The sequence below is a fragment of the Suricata suricatta genome, chromosome 4, assembly GCF_006229205.1.
Source record: "Suricata suricatta isolate VVHF042 chromosome 4, meerkat_22Aug2017_6uvM2_HiC, whole genome shotgun sequence".
NCBI classification, from domain to species: Eukaryota; Metazoa; Chordata; class Mammalia; order Carnivora; family Herpestidae; genus Suricata; species Suricata suricatta.
In genome coordinates, this window is record NC_043703.1 from 103160050 (window position 1) to 103183290 (window position 23241).

The 23241-nt window shown below is 37.0% G+C and overlaps 1 protein-coding gene across 4 annotated transcripts in view; it reads left to right on the forward strand.

Moving 5' to 3' along the window:
- The window catches only part of VRK2 (VRK serine/threonine kinase 2), a 101904-nt gene that overhangs the window by 65923 nt on the left and 12740 nt on the right, over positions 1–23241 (forward strand). For all 4 annotated transcript variants that reach the window (XM_029937405.1, XM_029937406.1, XM_029937408.1 and 1 more), the window contains 4 exons: positions 8024–8144; positions 10350–10408; positions 14191–14357; positions 19363–19524. In XM_029937405.1, the coding sequence (XP_029793265.1) occupies positions 8024–8144; positions 10350–10408; positions 14191–14357; positions 19363–19524 (509 nt within the window). The remainder of the gene's footprint in view (positions 1–8023; positions 8145–10349; positions 10409–14190; positions 14358–19362; positions 19525–23241) is intronic.

The following is a 23241-nucleotide window of genomic DNA, read 5'->3' on the forward strand; positions in this document are numbered from 1 at the left end:
TGGGACATGGCTTTAATTAAATTAAGAAATGTAAGCGTCAAATGCTTATTGATATATATTTTTTTTCAATTTAAAGTTCTATCACTCTGAATGAATTTTGTTCCTGACTTTTGCCAGCTTTATTAGTATGAAAGAATTTGCAGAAATCCGGAGGTACTTTTTTCATACTGGTGTAACTGGAAATTCATCATACAGATTCTTGAGCATTAGTCTAGTTATGTTAATGATATTAGCTTATGGTTGGGCCACTTATTTCTATAAATGACTGCTGTAATACTGATCCTACCTGATTTTGACTATTAAAATCACTAAGAAATTTGGTGATTGCAGAAGGGGAAGTAGAGTTTTTCTGTGTTGGTTTAGTCAGTGTTGGGACTGTGGTAATTCTGAATATTCTCAACAGTCATTCCTTAGTTTACAGCAGTGTTTTCATTATGCTATCTTCATGAATGACACAATTTTTAAAAATTTTGTAGTCCATTTAAGTTTTTAATCCCTAAATAATAAAACATGTTGATGAGTCAGGCAAATTTCCCCATGCTTGGGCTCTGGGGAGAAGACTGAACCGACGATGGTGGAAAGACAGTGTTACCTTACTAGGAAGTTAGTTAGAGAAGTGCCTACATGACATATTTTTGGTATTTGCTAAAAAGTTATATGCTGGAGTGAATAATTCACTTTTGTCATAGGTTTCACCAGATTCTTATAAAAAGTAGATTCCCTTCATGCATTTAAAATAGAATTTACAGTAAACTAGGCATATCTGTCTCTGCATAGATATACATATAGATACAGTTAACCCTTGAACAACATGAGGATTAGGGGTGCCAGTGTCCCACACAGTCAAAAATCCAAATACAAATTTTGACTCCCTCTTAACTTAACCACTAATAGCCTACTGAATAACCAGAAGCCTTACCGGATAACATAGTCGATTAATATGGTTTTTATGTTGCATGTATTATATACTGTATTCTTACAATAACAATAAATACAATAAAGCTAGAGCAAGAAAATGTTACTAAGAAAATTGTAAGGAAGAGAAAATGCGTTTACAGTGCTGTGCTGTAAAAAATCTGCATAGAAGTCGACCTGTACAATTCCAATCTGTGTTGTCCTAGGGTCCACTGTATACACATATATACATACATACACACATGTGTACACACACATATATATAGACATGTAAGTGTGTGTATTTTCTGAAATTTTAGTGTGAAGTTTTAGTCTGGTATATGAAGTGAAGGTTTTGATATCCTCAAATGTTTGAATACTATTCATTCCTAACATTTTGCATCTAATTTTCCAAAATAAAACATTTTACTTTAGGATTTTATTAGGAATGAAATCATCATTTAGTCATACCTAGAAACCAGACTAAACAGGGACATAAATCCTGTAGGTAAATGCAGAAGGTCAGATTCATACATATTCATGTGTTTACTTTTCAGTACAGTCACTATATAGTTTAATCTCAGAAAAAATCTTTTCTCTACCAGTCCAGCCATGAGATCAAATAAATACTGAGAAAGATAATGCAAAGGAAGACACAAAGAGCAAAACATGTTATCTCTAGAAAGTAGAACCTCTAGTTGTCAAAGCACTTGCTATATGTCACGTGTGTCTGTGACCGGTCAGGCCCAGGGAAGTGCGCAGGCTGCCGTGGAAAGCTGGCTTCTGAATTAGCCACTTAATAGAGTCTGTTAACGTGATCAGACTATCTGGTCTCTCCTACTTTTTGTAGTGGATTCTCAGAAACCAGAGCTAACTCTCATTTTTCTGTGGATTGGTTGGGTTTTTCTAATGAAGAGTTTGTGTAATGTGCCAATCAGCAGTTTCACGTTAGCATTTTCTAGTTCAACTTTATGTAAAAAAAAGGAAGGCACCTTGTATGATTACAAACCACAAACTATGAATAGAGGATACAGAGGGGGTGTATAGATGGATGGGCATTTCTGGGACTGCCCTACATCTCTGTATATCTGTATGCTTTTTAAAATTTGCAGTTACTCTTCTAAATTCAATTCTCATGTATGACCTAAAGGTATTTTCGGAGTGGCTGAAATGCTTCATTTAGTGTAAAATTAGAGTAATATACATTGGTTTATCTGTCTCTTCTATTACTAATTTTTTATTCTTCATAAAAACTAACATGCATAAACATTGACGTGTTTTGGGCTTGTTGCCTGATAATTAAAGAGAATTATATCTGTGTCAAATATACTGTTTTAAAATTTGTTACATTCTTAGTAATGTTAAAAAGCAATATTTGGATCAATGTGTGGTATGGATTTTTGTAGATTTTTCTGCTCACTGAGGCATGCAGTCAATACCTAATTTCTCCAGAGATATACTGCATTTAACATATTGAGTTTTTTTAAATACTTCAGACCTCTGCATTGAGTGTATAATACCTGTTTTAATTTGACATCATCGATGACCATAAAATATGATATCTAAATTGCATTTTAAATGTCCATTTGTTTGTGTAATATATTCAGTATCCAGAAAAGAGACATAGACTTTTTAAAAATTTTTGCCAGTTGCTACGGTGTATGAAATCCAAGTCTTGTGTTATTTCTTGCACAGCTTCCTTTCACCCTAATGTAGCACTCCAGCTTACAAAATGTATGTGAAATAAACTAAGAGTGTATTTTCATGTTACCCGACTTGAGGAAATGATATGGGTTACACAATATTTATCTTCTTAAACAATGATTCAAAAAAGGGAACCTATTTTTCAATTATGATATTAAGGTAAACCATCAAGCTTGGACCCTGTTAGTAATCAGAAAAACATACCACTGATTTCTATTTTTAGGTATATTTGACTGCTATAAATAGTCTTTGGTTGATACATAAATAAAAAATAAAACACTCTTCCTTCTACATGGCATAACCCAATTTTGACATTTAGACATGACTTTTAAAGTCTTAACATGAGTCTTAATCTATTTGGTTGGATTAATAATACACACTGGTAAAATGTAAGATACCTTTGTGCAATTTAAGAAACAAAATAAGTAAAGGGGAGTGTGAAAAAAACAGAAAGGGAGGCAAACCAAGAAAACAACTCTTAGCTATAGAGATCACACGATGGTTACCAGAGGGGAGGTGGGTGGCAGGATGGGTAAAATAATAATTAAAAAGAAAAACAAAAACTATGTTGAATCACGTTTCCTACATCTCACACAGTAGTGTTGCGTTAAAAACTTCTTTAAAGGTACTGAAAATTAAGAGAGACCCGAGTTCAGTATTCTATTTGAAATGTGAGAAATTACATTCTGCTTTCCTAATATCCTTTTTGAAATGAAAATAAATTGTGGCCACCATAAAATTTTCCAGCTCTTTATGCATCTGAATTGACAAAATATAATAACATAGGCAACTAGTTGGGTGGGGAGAACTCTACTTTTGTTCTGCAGATAGTCACCATTTGATTCATCAGGTGAGCATCTCATTCAGATGTTTTCTCCTCCTTATTGTCATTTCTGAGCATAGACATTAGTATTTAGGGCATTTAAATCCTGTCTGCTTAAGGCAGAAGTTTTTGAATCACTTTACTATTTCCTACCAAATCTTGTTTTTCTTCATACTTTATACTTCATGTTACTCTCTATAAAAAATAAAACTAAACAGAAAACACTTTGGGCAAATAATCAGGTCTATTTTGGGCTTAACACTTAAACTTTCTTTTGCCCTCAGTTCCTGTTTCGTTCCGTTTGGTGAGTTGGCCCTAGATAATTTTACTCTACTTTGTCTTTAGAATAGGGACCAGTTCTGTAAGTTAACTTCTCTCATTCTCACACCAGCTTAGAATACCATCGGAACACTTTTATAAAGTAACGTTTTAACTAGACGCCCTTCTTGATCAGAATGAAGTAGTTTGAAAGAAGTTGTTTCATGAAAGGATAGTTGCGTGGAAACTTTTGTTACTGTGGCAGCTGCAACCTCAGGACCTGCTGTTTGTTTCCTTGACAAGCAGCTGTTTTTATGTCTGTTTCGTCCTTTGGTATTGTAAGTTAAAACGCCTGCTTCAAATACTCCCCGAACTATAGAAGTAGTTAATGTAATGTGATTGGAATGGTGTTAAAACTAATGATAGAGGCAACGTAATTGTTAGATTGAGTGTGGACTTTGGATTCGGAAAGATTTGGATTTCAATGCAGAGCTCTGTCAGTCTTTGCTTTGTGATACTAAGCAACCCCTCCGAGCATCTATTTTCTTTTTTTTTAAAAAGTTTATTTATTGTAAGAGAGCGGGAGCTCAAGCATGAGAGCACAGGAGTGTAAGACAGCATGGAAGGGCCAGAGACAGCGAGAGAATCCCAGGCAGGTCTGTAGTGTCCACGCAGACCCCGAGAGAGGACTTGATCTCAAGAACCTTGAGATTCTTAGTTTTTGGCTCAGGTTCAGCGCAGGTTTCCGTCTCGAGGTTCTTGAGATCAAGCCGCCTCTCAGGCGGACATGGACACTATGGAGCCTGCTTGGGATTTTCTTTCTCTCTGTCTCTACCCCTCCCACGCTGGCACATTAGCAGATCAATAAATTATATTAACTGTTTTAATTTTAATTATGCATTTTAGTGTCCACTCTTTCTGGAGTCTGCTTTTTCAGGAAATAGAATTCAAGTCCTCACCTGTGTGGTTTTTTTTTTTAATTGTTGTTACTCTTGGCAGTATTTGATAATTTAGAAATGTTAAACAATTGAGAACACAACAGCCTTTCAATGAAGAGTCGTTTGTATCACTGCATATTAATAAGTTAAATAAAAACTAGATGCTAAATTTTATTTTAAAACTAACAAGAGAGGGGCACCTGGATGGATCAGTCAGTTGGGCATCAAGCCGGGGACTCTTGATTTTGGCTCAGGTCATGATCTCACTGTTGGTTGTGAGTTCAAGGCCTGCGGTGAGGTTTTGCACTCAGTGTGGCCCCTGCTTCGGATCCTCTGACTCCTTCTCTCTGCACCTGCCCCACTCATGCCTTTTCTCCCTCTCTCTTCCTCCCCCTCTCTCTTTCTTTCAAAAACAAATAAATGTTAAAAAAGAAACAAAGATTTAAAGAAATACAAGAGAGTGTAGAAGAAAAATATTAATAACTCTATCTTGCCACATTTCTCAGCAGTAGTACCAGAAGTAAAAGTTAGGAAATCTACATGAAAATGTACTACTATTAATAATTACATTAATTATAAAATTCAATTGAAGAACTTTATCATCATAAATTATACAGAGACATAAATTCTACAGAAACAAAATAGTTCATCATATATTTTAACTTTCAAATTTTGAAAAATATTTTTATAGTTAGATGCTAATAGTTCTCTTCAAATATATTTTTTATTTTCAGTATTTTATTTAATTTTTTTCAGACAAATGAGAAATAATAGATTATCCAAATATCCGATTATATTGTCTAGTGCATATCCAAATATCCAGTTCTAGGATTGGATTGGATTATTGTTAATATTATTATTATTATTATCTAGAATTATTATCCTTTTGTCATATCATCTGTATTTGGATACATTTTATTTATTTATTTTTAAATGTTTTATTTATTTTTGATACAGAGAGAGACAGAGCATGAACAGGGGAGGGTCAGAGAGAGAGGGAGACACAGAATCTGAAGACAGGCTCCAGGCTCTGAGCTAGCTGTCAGCACAGAGCCTGACGCGGGGCTCGAACCCACGAACGTGAGATCCGACCTGAGCCGAAGTCGGAGGCTTAACCGACTGAGCCACCCAGGCGCCCCTGGATATATTTTAAAGTCAATTAAAGTTATATGATCATTTCATTCTGTTAATTATACGCCCACATATATGCGAATATTGTCATCTGTAACCTTTATTTTAATTAATTTAACAGGTATTGAAATGACTCTTCTCTGTACAGTAGATGGAAGAAGACCTAATCATTAGGTCTTGGAGTTGGACTCCATAGAACTTTGCAATTTGTTTCTCTGGGAGAGAATTTCAGGGAGAGGTATCTCTAATGGTGTGAGAGAGACTATAGTATTTTTTTTTTAACATTACATGTATTTTAGTGGAAACAGTGGTAAAACATTTACCTAACCATAATTATCAATGTACATGTGCAATAAAAGAAACTAAAGGTTCAAATTTTTGGTAATGTATTTTAATTATAATAATGAAATAAAATTAACTCTCACGGGGCTATTTCAAAGGAAGACCAGTTTATGAAAGATTGACTTCAGAGCTCTAAATGATTTGTCATTACTTACAGCTTCATATCAGTTCATCCCTCAGTTGGAGGGTGGGGAAGTGATGGGAAGGTTCAATCCATTTTAATTCTAATAGTTTTTCCTCTAACAGCCTCTTGTGGGTAGCCTATGTTGTCCAAACAGGTGCCAGAATATATATATATATTTTTTGAAAATTAGAGGATGTGAATTTTAAGTGGTGGTAATTGGGAATTGCCATAATGGAAAAGGGACTTGTGAACACATCTGCACAAATGGAGTCATTCCATTATTAGTGGGAGATTTATTACAGAAGAAATCGGTACCAAACAGCATGGTAGAGATTGTGTTTTTCTTTTAATAAGAGAGCCAAGTCTTGCATTAGGACATTGTTGAAGCTTGTGAAGAAAGTAAATGGCACCCATGGGGCTGTAGCGTTCTGCTCAATGGAAGGGCCTTTAATAATCCAATACTCTAATAGCAGTTAAGACAGAGTCTATGTAAGAGTTAATCTTGTCTTCTGCTTTTATTATAACTTGTGTTTGGTAACCAAAAGTAGTTATGATGTGCTAGCAGAATTCTTCTTAGTAGGTGACTTTTTAAATTAAAACTAAGTTTCCTGAGTGACTTTTTAGAGTTTATTTAATGAAAGATAATAAAGTAGGATACCTGTTTACAGCAGGTTTAACAGCCACATATTGCACTTAGAAGATTTTATATCCCTACACAGATGAACATTCCAGTAAGCGCAGAAATGTAAATACCAGCCCATTGTTTTATAAGAATTTGGAATGGTTATAAAAAAATGAGTTCATTTGGTGGGACCTCATTAACGTCTTAATCATTATTTCAGTAGTATTTGTTATATATATATTTTTACTTATGTTAGATTTCATTATCCATCTTTTGATATAGGCACTTAAAAAATATAAAACTATGATAAAATCAGTCTACAGCATTTAATAATCTGATATAAATGATACTGACAGTGGCCAAAAAATGTTCTGTATTTTTTGATGAAAGGCCATCTTATTTTAAATTTTGAAAGCTTCTGTTTGACTTCAAAAATCTGTGTCCTACCACCCTTGCCACTACTCCCATACACACCATTACCTCATCTTTATATTTCTGTTTCAGGATATTTCTATTCAGGCCAGAATTTTGGCCTGGCACTGCTTATATATCTGAGAATATTTGTAAAATTTTAGAACCAGATACCTAAAAGCAGGAGGCATTTTTTACCCTTTACTTTCATTTAATTGAAAAATCTTACCAGAGACCCGTTTTTTAATACTGCACACTAGATGGCAGTTTTGTCATATTCTTCCAACTTCAAATGCTCCCAGTGTGAGTGGAACAGGAAAGGCCATCAGTGTTTAGTCTGCACTCAAAGGGTCTCTGCATGACCAATGCAGACCCCATGGACTTCCTGGAACATATGTTAGCAATTTAGCTGCAGACATTTATTTCTTTGTTTTACTGCTTGGCTCTTTGAGAAAGTGTTGGTGCCAGGTTATGGGTTGTCTGGATCATGTCAGAGGCCATGGAGATCAAGTTCATGTGACAGGCCAGACTAAGGAAGGATGAAGTTGGAGGAGGTAAGGAAACTGACCCTTACTTTCAACAGCAACAAGTCACTGCCTGTCTGTGGCCTGGGGCCAAAAGCCTGGGCGGTTAAGTTTTAGTCCAGCTGAACAAACAAAACACATTTGCCCATTTGGCTTTTTCATATTTCATCAGTGGTAGTTCGTTGGACAATTTCTCTCTGTCTCAAAACCTGCTTGTCCCTCATGTTTCTTTCTCCGTGCTTCCTCCTCTAGCCCTGTCCAGACGGAGTGACCTCGAGACCCTGGGCTACTGCCTGCTGCGGTGGTTCTGTGGGAGACTGCCCTGGGAGCGGAGCCTGCGGGACCCCGCGGCCGTGCAGGCCGCTAAAACAAAGTACGCGTCTTCAGGTGTTCGGTCCCGGGCAGCGGCAGGTCTGAAGGGGCACATTCCAGGGGTTAAGATCCCAGAGAAGATTGCCGTTCACCCAGTATGAGAACCAAAGCAAATTTCTGAAACTTGGAAACTATTTTTTGAAAAACTAAACCCCTTACAGACACGAACTCCATTGAGAGGACACCTATGAAATCCCATGTATGGGAGTCGTAATGTGAAGTATTTGTTCTTTTACATGTTTTCCAAAGCTTTGATTCTAGGTGGTGGTCTTTTCAAGGAAGAGTGTTCACTGTATGTGGATAAGGAGGCAGTCTGAGTTCGGTGTGGTTGATAGTAACTGTGCAAAACAACAGTGTGAAATGGGACAAATTGGGCTTGTATTTTTCAAGTGCAAGCTATAGACCTCCTTCTTAATTCTGTGTCTTGGAGGATTTGTTTCTTAAGGAAGAAACAAAACTTATATAAGGTGTTTCTATAAGAGATGATCTTGTAGCCACATAAACACTTTTAATATTCCACATTCAATTCTTGTCATCTAGAATCTCTTAGAATGAGAACTAGGTCAACCTGAGAACAGAGAATGTTACTGTGTGACTCATTTCTCACCGAGAAGGCCTAAGGAAAAGCAATTGTATGCACCCCAGAATAGCCAGGTTTTCATCATATACGAAGATATGCTCCACGGCAGTTATCCACACATGCCGTAATGTGATTGGAAAGGGCAGCTATGCTTTAAGTAGGGTGAGTCCCAATGGAAGTTTCTAGAAGGGGTAGCTGATCCTTGGAAGGCAGTTTTCAAATTCAGTGTGGTGTCAGCACCTGATAGAAAGGTATAGCCTGTGGATGCAAAGTAACATGGTTCGTTTGTGAGTACGGACATATTGCATGAAGTATTTCCGCCTGGAATCTTGACCATCCTAGCCCCTTACCTCACATGGACACATTTATGTATGTCAGTATTAGAGCTGTCTCATCAGTTTCTTACTGCAGTGATTAATGTGTCCATATTAACCAACATTTTTCAATATATGGGTCAAGTCAAAGCACAGTAATGGGCATATATAAGCAATCCAGATATCCAGTTTTTCACCTCAGTTTACCTGATTTGAATAATGTTCTATATTTTGAAAACTTACACTTTAATTTTAGTGATTATATGTATTTTTCCTTTACAAAGACTTACCAATAATAGTCTTTTCACAAAATACATATGTAGATGGATTTGTGGTGGATATCTAAAGTATATGACTATGTGTGTATATTCAAATATGATAATAGGGTATCATATAAAATAATAAAATATAATGTTAATAAACATAATCTCCATTTACCTTTTGGGGATCATTAAATATATTATTTTCATTTTTATTTGATTACTAATATAAACCTATAAACCAATGAAGCTAATATATAATGAAGTTTATAATTAAGGTAAGCTATGGACAGTTTTAACCTTCTAATATTATATAATCATAATTCATTCAAATTGCAAAGAAGGCATACTCTGAATTTCCTTGTAAGGGCATGCTTGCATATACAGCCATAATATTTCATCTCTCTATGCCTTTTATCTACTTGACGTAGGGTAATATTAGATCAGTGAATTTATTGTTGCAGTTCTGCCTGGGCCCAAGTTTGTCAATCAAGCATTCATATCAGTAATTTTAGTTGCATGTTTATATACTGGTGGCTGAAGCACCTTAAAAGAATTGTACTTGTTCAATCTCAAACACTGGAGAGTGTTAGAATAATGACTTTCCTTGTTAGTTTTGTTGTTTGGTTCTTTAATGTCAACCTCTTGAATCATAGAATAGCAAATACTGTTCCCAGTGGGGAACAGTATACATAAATAATTAAATGATTTGCCCCTCCCCAATGGTAAGTACCAAAGGAAAAAAGTCCTGAAAATCCAGATAGAATTTTCCTATGTATTTTTTCTTCTTTTTAAGAAAACATCATAATGGATATCCCTATTTCTACATTACAAACTTTTAATGCATGCATTTATACTGTAAATCTACATTTAGTTTCTAGGCAATTGATATAAAATTGGTCAGAGAGAATGAAGAGATTCCCCCCCCCCCCAGCCCCGTCCACTTACCCTCTTATCCATTAAGGTGGCCCACCAACACAGAATTTGAGTTCAAAACAACGAATCACAGGATTGCAGACAAATTAATTGTGTATTACTCTATTTCCTTTTAGTCTGTTGGATGAGCTTCCTGAGTCAGTGCTTCAATGGGCTCCTTCCGGAAGCAGTTGCTGTAAGTCAGATGATAACTTCTACCTTCTCCTGTATGATTTACACGTCACCACATTTGTCACTCTTGTTTTACAGCTTTTGCTTAACCCACCCGCTGCCACTGCTGCATGGGTGGAAGAAAGCCCTACACGGGTTACCCATGAGTTGCTACAGAAGAGAATGTTTCCATCCTCTTTGACATTAGAACTCAAGAAGGCTGCAAGAAAACAGCAGTGTTCTAGGCTTTGCTGACTGATCGGTTTTTTTCTGGCAGGGGAGGGGAAATCATACATAGGTTTAATTGTCAACTGTATCTAGTATTTTTAGAGTTGACATTCTGTTTTTGTTCCTCTGTATATGGTTAAGAGAAGATAAAGATCTAAGGAAAGAGCACTTTCCGTCATTAATTTAAGAAAACAAATCGTTGGGGTGCGTAGGTGGCACAGTCATTTAAGCACCTGACTGGATCTCGGCTCAGGTAATGATCTCGCAGCTTGTGAGTTCAAGCCCCACACCGGGCTCTGTGCTGATGGTGCTGCTTGGCATTCTGCCTCTACTCCTCTGTGCCCCTTTCACTTATACTCTTTTGCGCTCTCTCTCTCTCTCTCTCTCTCAAAATAAACTTAAAAAATGTTTAATTAAAAAATAAAATAACCAAATTATTGAATATGTGCATCAGTGAATACTCTGAACAGCCAGCAAGAAAATTTTGGATGGCAAAGGCATGTAACCTCGGGATTTGAAGGTGTATTTCATTAAATGGTTTTCTCTTTCAAGTTAGTGTGGATCTTTTTGAAATTCTTTAAATTGACAGTATTATCAGTAAAAATAGTAAGTCAATTCAGAACTGCCCAAGTGCCTGTCGTCTGCACATGCGTGCATGGCACACCGTTCACCAGCTTAGCAGATGACTTCGATTGTCTTAAGAACAGAGTCCCTTCAACTGCCAGCCTCACTCTCTCTCGGAGACAGACGAGCAGAATGAATCTTGGTCTCTCTCTCAATTGGGTAATCTCAAAGTTAGCTTTTAGCTGACTTATGAAAGTAAATGTGTACACTGACCCTCTAGATAAGGTCAAATAGCATCCGTTTCCATCTGAGAGTTTAAAAGTAGAGTTAAATCATCTTAAACTTGTATTTATAGCCCTTCTTTGACAAGAAACCAAAAACGTTCATTTCCATGGGAAACGAAAGTGGAACAAAGCAGTTCTGCTTTTCCGCCTCGCTTCCCCGAGTCCTAAGCCTGCCCCAACATGTACCTCCTGCTTCCCGGTTCATGTGGTCTCTCTTCTGATGGAGGTGCCAGTGACAGCGGTGCCCGGCTCCCCACTTTCAGTAAAACCATTTATTTGAGTCCATCCTATTATTTTATAAAATGTCAATTTCTGTTTCTAGAGCATAAAACATTGAAACTTTACTATTAATTGAAGATCCCTTAGTTGGTTGTGCTGAAATGTGGATATTGCAAGCATGACAATTAATTGGATTTATAAAAGGGTTATTACTAAGGCAGTTTATGAAATAAAACCTCCAAAGAGTTTGCAACACACATGTCTAGTTCATTGTAATAATAGTAATTTCAAAAGTATCTATCTCTTGAAATGATAGTAATGGTACTTAATAATTAATTAGCTTAAAAGCAGATGATTCAAGAATATCCCCATTTCATACTTTTGTTTTATAGCTCCAGAAATATGCTAGTAAGTTAAAAAGTATACTTAATATAATCAATCTAGATCTTGGAAGGCTCAAATTTAAAGCAGTAATACATCACAATAGCCTAAGCTTCAGGTTGATAATAATGAATTTATAGGAAGGCAGCTCTTCTTTCTCTCCTTTTTCTACCTCACTGATGCCTCATTTTTCCAAGCCCCAGACCTATGAAGACTTTACTGCACAGCTGCTGTCAGTTGGTACAGTGCCAGAATCTTCCATTGCCTTCTAAGGGTGACCTGTGAAAACATCTCTCACATTATTCAGCTCTCTTCTCTATTTGGGATATTTTGGCTAATAAAATTGTAATAATATATACCAAGCCTGGCTTACCAATCTTGAAAGGGCCAAAGAACAACAGAATATTTACATTAAAATAACGGTGAATCTAAGTTAATCTCGTTTTCTTTTTGATCATCCCTTCAGGAATCAAACCTCCCCAATGGGCTTCTGGAAACCTGAGTTATAAATGTGATGAAGCCATACAATTTGCTAGCTAATAGAGATCTGTTTGATTGAATGTTAGAGAACAAAATTTGATATATCTTAAACATTAGAGAGGGGGAAAATTAGGTTACATTATAATTGCTGTTGTATCCAAAAAAAAAAAAAAAAAAAAAAACCCAATATACCCCCAAAAAAAAACCAGAAAAAAAACCCTGGAGCCAAGAATTCTCACGTTAGCCCCAGTAGCCTTATATTCCTAGAAAATTGCTGTGGACAGCATGGTATAAAATGGTCACTCCGACTTTCACAGGGGAACGGGATGGTAACTGTTCCTTTTGGACTTCTTCTCCATAGGGAGTGAAACCCAGGGTCTGCAGTTCCCCACTGGAACGGAGGTGGGCCTGGAGGGGAAGGGAAGGATTAGGAAGTCACTCCTGCCAACCGCAAAGCATCCCAGATTTCCCCTGCCATGGGAGTATAAACAACTTAGTAAGAGGTACTTTGGTCTGCGTCAGTAGTAAGTTTTTGGAGGGGAAAAGCTTTTAAAAAGTGAACTATCTAAATATCTCTGTGAACAAATGAAAACATGCCAGATTTTAAACAGTATATGGTATGATCACTTAATTGTGTCTGGATTTTAGATTGAATCTCCATCTGAAACAATGCAAACTACATTTAAGGCAGCTATGTTTGCAACTTTGGGTTACTAATTCTGCTTGTATTTAGAAGTTTGTAGTTCATAGTTCTTGGTGGGGTAAAGGGAGTTACTATATAATTCTATGGAAGAGATTACGTTAGGAAAACATTAGTGCCTGGTTGGCCCAGTCGGCTAAACGTCCAACTCTTGGTTTTGGCTCCAGTCATGATCTCATGATTTGATTTGTGAGTTCGAGCCCCACACTGGGCTCCACACTGACAGCAGGGAGTCTGCTTGGGATTCCTCTGTCCTCTCTCTGCTGGTCTCCTGCTTGCACTCTCTCTTTCTCAAAATAAACAAACTTGAAAAGAAAAGGTAGAAACATTTTATCCTTCTGCTCTAAATCAGGAAGACTATGTAGTGAATGCACTAGGCTAGCTAGGTGTTGAGGACTCCAGGGAGGTTTGATGAATTCTAAAATTAGTCATGGCTGAAATCCTAGAATTCAAGGTCATTTTGAAATGTACTTTTATAATCTCAAAATCAAAGCCTGATTTAAAATTTGCAGTGATTTTTTTCCATTGAAGTAAGGAGGTTTATAATAAGTAACACTTGTTTTTAACTGAATTTTTAAAATTGCAACATAAAGTATGAAGCATGTCTGGTCTATTATATTATTCATGTAGTTCTTAGTAGTTGCACCTCATAAATCAAACTCACTAACTATAATTTTAAAATTTGCTTCCTTTGATTAGTGAAATGTAAACATATCAACAAAGATGTGTAAAAAAAAATGACCAGTTTCTCCCATCTTGTCAAATCTCTAAGTCACTGTATTTCAGTCATTTCTGAATATCATTTGAAAAGTGCTTTGCATCGATTTGTTCACTCTTAGTTTCTTCAGGATGTGTGTTGTGCACATGTGTAAGAGAGAATAGATTTGATGATATTGGAGTCTTGACAATTCTTGCCAATTAGGAATAACATATACAAAAAACTTTTCACAGGTGAAATAGCCCAGTATTTGGTATGTGCTCATAATTTAGCATATGATGAAAAGCCAAACTATCAAGAGCTCAAGAAAATTCTGAACCCAGCTGGAACACCTTTAGGACCACTGGAATTTTCCACCAAAGGAGAAAGTATAAGCGTGGAGACTCCAAACAATCAAAAAGTAAGTAATGTAGTCCCTGGGAGCCTACGATTCCCTTCTGTGAGGGTTTTCTACCCAATGAAGTTGTTTGGGGGCTCAGAGGGAGCCTGACAACCCACTTTCTGGCTTATTATATATAATTCCTATTTCTCCTAACTGAGCTCCAGGAAATTTTGTTGCAAGTTCTTTTGACCTATTGTCTCTTTGAGGAAAATAGTCGGATCCATGGCCTATTTCGTGTACTCTTAAAGAAAGAAAGCAGTCACTGAGGTCACAGAGATATGACTAGGGTAAGATTAAAGGCTAATCTGACTTTAATCAGGAGAATCTTTATTTGTTGGTTTTCTTCAGATTTCTTTAGTTGTTGCCCTCTGGTTTGCTTGCCACTTTGGCCATAATTCGGTGGTGATGATGATGATCTGCTTAGCTGTAACCAGGCTACCTGTGTGCACTGATATGTCAATCTACAAAAATTACCTTTTAAAAAGTTTTAAGTTACACTTTTCTGCTTTAGTCTGTTATCTTTCAGCTGACTTAAAAAAGAGAGAGAGAGAGAACTGGAAACAGTATACAAGAGTTAGGATTTAAAACACTCCTCACAGGGCCGGGGAGACCGGAGATTGCTGTGAGCAGCACTACTGGACGGGCAACCGAATGTCCCGTCTGCCCTCGACACAATCGTGTGCACCACCTGTGGGGGGGCCTTTCTCCCCGATGCATGTGCAGGAAGGTGGGGTCAGGGTGCCATTCGTTTTTAAAATTTCTTATGAACTTTGGATCATCGCACGTGTTCATGAGCCAAGAATGCAGGATGCAAACTAACGTGACTGATAGGCCGCTAGATGGATGGTGAGTCAAGTATCAGTGCACAGATGGTTCTGATTTGCTGAATTTTGTAGCTGCTGCAACTGAAGACATAAAATATCCTTCTAGTCATAAATTAGCTCTTTGGAAGCAAAACCTTGGCACCAGAGCTTTACAACCTTCAATTAGTAGGGAAAGAAGTATTTGAATGACTGTGGTATTGACATCTGCAGGCCTGCATAGTAATCATTCCTAATAGAAGAGAGTATCTGTTTGAGGAGGGTTTGCACGGCTAATTAACTACCAGTGAGAATATGTAATTTTTCCGTGGTCTCCTGATTGTCACCTTTCTCTCATGATACAATTACATTTTACTGTAGCAAATGCCTCACAAACCAATTGTCAGCACTATTTACGTATTGCAGAAGGCAGAACAAAAGTTCATGTTTAATAAAAAGCCAGTGGATTTTGATCTTGGTAATCACTGAGACTTCTTTTAACCGTTTTATTGACTTTTGTGTTTTTATCACTTTTGCAACAAAACAAAGAGCCATTTCCTTAACGTAGTATTTCCCTTGCAATAATGGTCACCGCTTAATCTACACTAATTTAAGTAGAGTTTTTCCTTTTCTGTAGTTTTTCAGTTTCATAAACTTAATTGAAATATAAAAGAAGCCATTTTAAAAACTGATAGTTATATCCTCTGATGTAAAATTCTAATTATTATCCACCAGAATTTTTCAGTTTCATCAAATTCAAAACATGTTTGTTGTGAAACCATTTTTATTTGCAGAGAATAGAACATAAAACATTTTTTCCCAATGAGCCTCAATCAAAAATATTTTATCCTTCCCTTTTGATTAGAGCACTTTATGAGTAAAAAGAAAACAGTAAGGATAATGCATTCTTAAGACCTTAGTTAATTTTCTAACAATATGACCAGCCCCGATTTTAAGTGTACATATAATCATAATATAAAAATAGGTTCACCATGTGGCTAAACCTAAAGTATCTTTATTTTTAAAGTTTACAGACACTGTAGTGTTGCAAATACCAAACTTGAAAATGTTTAAAAGCACAATATGACAGTATAAACTGTGCTGTACTCCGTTCCCCTGAATGACAGGAGTACAGGACAGTTCCCACAATTCATTGCTTCGGTAACAAAAATCATTTTAGGTCTAGAATGAGTATCAATCACACGATCCCAGATTTCTCTTTTTAGTCCCAGACAGAATCTCCTTATTAGTAACTAAAAATATTTCTTGTTACTTCATACATGGATTACTCTAGTTATTTAGCAGAATATTGAATGAATCCTGGACTTAAGCTTTTTGGACAAAGACACTTAAAGTCCGTGGACCACAAAGCATATACTGTTAGATAAATAAAGTATTTCTATCATTCAGTATTCAAAGGAAAGTTATGAATGTTTATTTTTTAAAATGTTATTTCCCTCAGCATAAGTGGTTGTACCTTTTAAATTTAGTATTCCTAACAAAAATATGCTTTGGTAAGGTGTTAGAAAATAGCACACCACCGTAAGAATCTTGGCAAACTTACAGCATCTTTTTGCAAAAGAAAAAGGAGGTATTTTTCCAATACTGGGTTTTATTAGGCATCATAAACTGTTCCCTGTAAACTGAGCCGCCTTCTTACACAAGTCCTCAAATACTGTTACTGGAGTTAAATTGGAAATGAATTTTTGTCAAGACAGTAGAAACATTGATATTTTTTTTTCTGGAAGGCAAATCTTTTGGGGCATTTGCTTCAATCAGAATGATGTCCTGTATCGCTGAAATCATTCTTTAGTAGCTCCGATGGCTCCTGAGGTAACACTGTCAAATTAGAAGAATCTATCATCAGGCTACCAGAGTCTATTTATACCATCCACTGGGATTTAATGTCCAAAATTCAGTGAAGGAAACCATATTTCAGCAAGAATGCTTATTGAGGTGAGCTAAAGCTCTAGAATTCCCACATGAGAAAGACAAAGCCACGTTGGAAAACCAGCATTATTGAAGGTCCCCGTCCAACCCTTGAATAAGCTGTTTCTTCAACAGCCAGTAGTGGACGCAGCCTGTCCTATCTCCCTCCTTGTTATGAGGCTTGACTCCGCATTGCAGTAGCACAGACACGGCGTAACGAGCCCCCCATCCTCCCTCACGGCTCTGCGGCGGAGCGAACGGGTTCAAGCTGTCTTACGGTTCAGACAAGAAGCTTGTCCCTCCCGTTACCCTAAACCTGAGGTTCCCACAGCAAATGCAGGGGTGAAGACATATGTTATTATTGGTGGTAGTAAGCCTTGTATTGACCCTAAAAATTTATAATTCTTTCTTGAGCCTTAATTCTCAAAATAGTTCTATTTATATTTATATTGTGTGAGAAAAGTGGAATATAAATTCTCATTTGTGAGCACATTTTTGGCTCACTCAATTTTTGGAGGCCAAAAGTATTCCTGGTTTCTTGGGACACTGTGAAGTGCCAATGGAAAATTAAATTTAAAAAATACCTTTTCTGAATAGCCACTCTTGAAAATGACACCTATTTGGATAGTACCATTTTATTTGATTGTGTGGGATGCCCAGAGTGTTTTCTATACTTGCTTTCATATCTTTGAGAAAAAGTTTTACCTCTGTTCACAATTAAGAGTCAACCTTAACTTTCCCACTTCACTCTTAGCCCTCTTAAAAGTTCCCCTAGAAACAGAAATTTCCCATAAACCGGGTAGTGTTTTATTAGCTAGAAGTGGTTACGGCAGCGCCCCCTACCCATCCGGCCAACTGACGGCAGATCCAGGAGGCTCCATCTCTTCCAGAAAGCGTCACAGAGGACTGAATATATTAGATCAAATTTTGTTTGTACTTCGGAGGCTCCCAGGCCAAAAACTCTTCTACCTAAAGGGCCTCGCATCCAGGAGGCATTAAAAACCTCAATGTCTCAACCAATCCTTTGTATCATAAAATACATTTTCACAGTGATTGGCAAGCCAGTCTTTTCTCAGAATGAGCCGGTGTACAACAGCTGTGGGAAAACCTTTGTCTCACACCAGTGGTATGATGAGCCTTTATCACCACGATGACTTCAGTGGGAGCATGACTCAGAAGGTGGTTACACATGAATTTTCCCAGTAGTTTGGAGACTTGAGTGGTAAAAACAAGGAAACCCTGAGTAAGTAGGGAACAGTTCCAATTGTTGGGGTACTGAAAAGCGGTGGCTTTGCTATCCTTTGAGAAGCTGGGATCCGGGAGGAGGGGTGAATAAGGAATGGAGTTGTGACAGTTTAGACCTAGCCACAAAACACCAGCATATTTTAAAGGAAAGGAGTGAACACACTTGGCAATAGAAGCTAAAAATTGAGAGCCTACAAATTAAGGCTCTGCTTGCCCAGCCAGTGTAATTCACGCTCTGTCTTGGCACTGGCTACTCCATTATTTCCCCTTGCGCTGTGCCTGTCTTCTGCCCCCTCTTTAACCCATGAAGAGGTGATGGCACTTTCAGCTGCTGTAAACATGAAGCTGCTGACCAAATACTTCGCCCACGGGTCTTCACTGTGGCTTTCAGTCTTCCCAACGGTATTGTGGGGTCTGCCCTTCGATTCTCGTATCTTCCTCCAGGTTACTAGAGTCAGCCGTGCCCTCATAACACCGTGGTGTGAAAAAGAGCGGTAGAGACAGAGGCTTGTTGTAGGACTTAGCCTCTAGTACTGGCCCACAGTACAAGGTGGCAGGAACTGTTCCTCTTCTGCTCAGAGGTTAAATTACCTGCATAAGAACGTCAGCAACGTTATACATTCGCATTAATTAGGCTCACTTCAATGATAGAAAACTAAGAGTCTAATTAATAAGAATTGAAACTAAAATGATGTACTGGATCCACTCCCAGCAAAGGTTAATAATGAATTCATGCGCAGTTTTCGAATGTGACAGTTTTCTGTAAAAATGCCGTTTTCAATAAGCAAGTTATCTGTAGAGATAATTTCTAAAGAGCGTACAACAGTGACACTGATTTTAATTGGTCTTGTACTATTGATGAGAAAGGGTCTGGATCCTGCCAACTGCTGTATTCTTTCTATAACATCCATTTTTCAGTCTCCTCTTTATTTCTTCCCTTTTTTTCAAAGCCTGGCAAGTGTAGAATTTTCAAGAACCTGGATATGGAGGCATTTTTTTTTTACAAGTGTCAAAAGTTTTCATTATACATCATTACTCTCTATCAACAGGTTGTTTGTCGAAAGGCTGCAACAAAGCAAGTCAATCAGATGCAAAATAGGTTAAGAGAGAACAGCATCCACAGTGAGAGAAGTGCTGAGTCCTGCTTAACCGGGAGACAAGTGCGAAGAGAGGAGCCGCTGCCTGGATTGCTTACCAGTGAGACAGCTCAGGTGAGAGGCTTTCTGCTGTGTGTTGTTGCTGTTGTTTTCCCTTAATGTTACATTAGAATGTGCCCTCTGGGAATAAAGATGTTTTACTTTTGCGTGAGGGCCAAGGTTGTATGGTTTTGTTAAATGAGACGGGGCAGAAAATATCCTATCCAGTGGATAAAATCAAAGCAGCTGACACCAGTCCTCACAGAAACAGAGTGACAGTGAGCACATTTGTGTACAGATCTGATTTCTTTACCCTGAGAATGTAATGAGAAGTATAATTTTTTATGCCATCTATGGTCCATTAGGGACTCTTACCATATTCCATACCCTTACCTGGGTTCCTCCACTCTCGCCCTTATAATCAAACGTAAGTGAAGAGTGTCCCTATTGATACGGTTCTTTTTAAAATGATGTATTTTTTATGTTATTCGATCACTTGGTTGGGTAGTGACTTACCTTTAGTAGGCGACTCATTCAAACAACAGCAAAAGTCTTTCCTAATCTAACTTTTTTTGAGGAGAAGCATACAATGTATTTATATCTTCAATGAAAAAAATACTTTTTTTCCCAAAAGGACCAATGTTTTATATGATTTATACCCCATCATTTCCCCCAAATGACTTGAGGTAGTTTAAAGTGTGAAACAGGGTATTTTGATGCCCCCATTTTCTATCTCCCAAACTCTCTCCCCTCAAAGTTGGTTTATCAGGCAGTTGAGATGTTAGCACTAAGCTGAGCACTGACTTTGGCTCTGAACCTCGTGGCAGCCAGGCAAACGTTAGATGCATACAAGTTGGGCGTTTCTTATCCAACCAGCAAGCATACACGCTTATCCAGAGAAAGTTTTTTCAGTACTAGTAAGATTCCTTTAAACTTAATGGTCCCATTTGTAAAATTATAAATATTGCTTGGTGACAAAATTTTCAGATTCTTGACTGTTTTTTTTCAACCCATACTATGCACCAGAATTACTTTGATTATGGAGATAGGAAGGGACTATAAAAAAAACTGATGCCCAGGTTCTAAGCAAAGAAATTGATTCATTTTAACTGGCGTGGCACTGTGATGTGTGTGTGCAGATTTCATCACTCCAGAAAGCTCTTTGTTCCCTTTCTTAGTCCCTTTCCCCCAAACAACCACTGTTCTGATATTCTGATTTTCATCACTAGGTTAGTTTTGCCTCTTCTAGAATGTCACATACCATGTAGGCATACAGAATGCACTCATTTGAGTCTGGCTTCTTTCACTCAGCATGTTTGTTTGTTTGTTTGTTTGTTTTTGAAACTCATCCATATTGTTACATATATCAGTAATTTTTTCTTGTTGAGCAGAACTCCACTGTGTAACTACATCATAATCCATATATCCATTCTCCCATTAGCAATATCTGGGCTGCCCCTGGCTCTAGCCATCATGAATAATAGTTGCTATGAACATTGTGACACAGGTCCTTCTGTGGTTACATTTTGTTTGTCCTGAGAAGTGGAATTTCTAGTTCACAGGGTAGATGTTATGTTCAACTTTATGAATAACCGACACGTCCTTCCATTTTAAAGTCCCACCAGTAAGCCCAGATCCTCCCCAGCAATTGACGTTGTTGGTCTTTTTAATTTTAGGCATTCCAGAATTTATGTATTAGTATCTATGTTGATTCCAATTATCATTTACCTGATAATAATTGTGGGCACTTTTCATGTGCTGAGTGCACATTAATACATCTTCTTTTGTAAAATGTCTGGGTCCATTTTTATTTCGATGATTGTCTCTTTATTACTGAGTTGTAGGAATTCTTTATACATCTGTATTGTGGACATGTTCTCCTAGTTTGCAGCTTGTCTATTCATTTATTTGTCTTTAATGAACAAAAACTGTTATTTTTATTTGAAATTCAATTTATCAATCTTCCTGAGAAAGCTTTGCCTATCTTAGGGTCACAGTTTGCTATATATTTTTTTAAAAGACTTCTAGTTTGGGCTTTCATTTTGAGTCACGAGCTCAAATCATTCTTGTGTGTGGCATAAGGGGTTGAAGTTCCTTGTCTTTTTCAAAATTGACCTGACTAAACAATGATCTATTTCTGAACTCTCTCTTGTCTTCTACCAGTCTGTCCTTCCACCACAGCCACAGTGCATCGATTACTGCAGCTTTACAACTAGTTCTGAAATTAGGTAGTACAAGTCCTTCAACCCTTTTCAAGAATGCATTCGGTCCTATTCCTCTCCCTAAAATTTAAGAACCGGTTGGTCACTTTTCACTAAAAAGCACAATGGTATTCTGATAGTGATTCCACTAAATCTAAAGATCAGTTTAGGGGCAACTGAAATCCCAACAACACATTTGAGTCTTCCAATACATGAACCTGATACTACTCTCCATTTATGTAGATCTTTAATTTCTCTCAGTGTTACGTAGTTTTTGGTATAGGTATCTTATACATCTTCCATTAAAATTCTCTCTAAATGTCTTGTTCTTTATTCTATTGTAAATATCATTTTGTATATTGATCTTGTCTTTCTAAAGGCACTTTTTAATTCTCATTTTTGGGTAGACTCGGGGTTTTCTATACAGTCATGTTTGTGAATAGAGTTTCACTTCTTCTTTTCCAACATGTATGTCTTTCGTATCTTTTTTTCATGCTTTGTTATACCTGCCATGATCTCTAATACTACACTTAGAGTGGGCATCCTTGTTTTGTTCCTGTTCTTTGGCGGAAAACATTCTTTATACACTAAGTATGACGTTAGCTGTAGCTTTTTCCTAAATGCCCTTTATCAGGCTGAGGAAATTTCATTGTAGTTGTTGAAAAAAATTAAGTCATGAATGTATATTAAGGGCTTTTTTGGGACCTACTGAAATGATCATATGATTTTTCTCCTTTACTAGTGTAATAAATTTGCATTGATTTTTGAGTGTTAAATCAACCTTTTTTCTCTGGGGTAAACCGCATTTAGTCATGATGTGTTGTCATACTGAATTCATTTGCTATTATTCCATTAAAGGGTTTTATATCCACATTGATGAGAGATATTGATCTGTATTTTTTTTTTCTTATACTTGTGTGGTTTTGTTTTCAGGTCACTATACAAATTGGAAGTGTCTATTTTCAGAAACTGTTTTAGCAGGATTTGTCTTTCATTAATGTTTACTAGAATTTAGCAAAAAAATCACTTGGGCCTAAGGTTTGTTGTAAGGAAATTTTTAATTGTGAAATTACTCTCTATAACATATAATAATCATTAGATTTTCTTTTTCTTCTTGTGTCAGTTTTGGTAATATGTATCTTTCAATGAGTTTTTTTTTTTTTTTTACAGTCTAGCTAGATTGCTTATCATTTTTATTGATCTTTTCAAAGAACCAAGTTTTGGATTTGTTGATTTATCTACTGTTGATTCTTTTTTCTATTTGCTAATTATCATTTTTTATCATTTCATTCCTTTTACTTACTTTGGGTGCTCTTTTTTTAAGCTTCATAAGGTAAATGCTTAAATCATGAATTTTAAGCCTTTTCTTAAAAATTTTTTTGTATGTTTATTTTTGAGAGACACAGAGTGTGAGTGGGGGAGGGTCAGAGAGAAAGGGAGACACAGAATCAAAACCAGCTCCAGGCTCTGAGCTGTCAGCACAGAGACCAATGCGGGGCTTGAACCCACAAGCTGTGGGATCATGGCCTGACCTGAAGTTGGCCGCTTAACCAACTGAGCCACCCAAGCATCCCAAGCCTTTTTTCTAAAA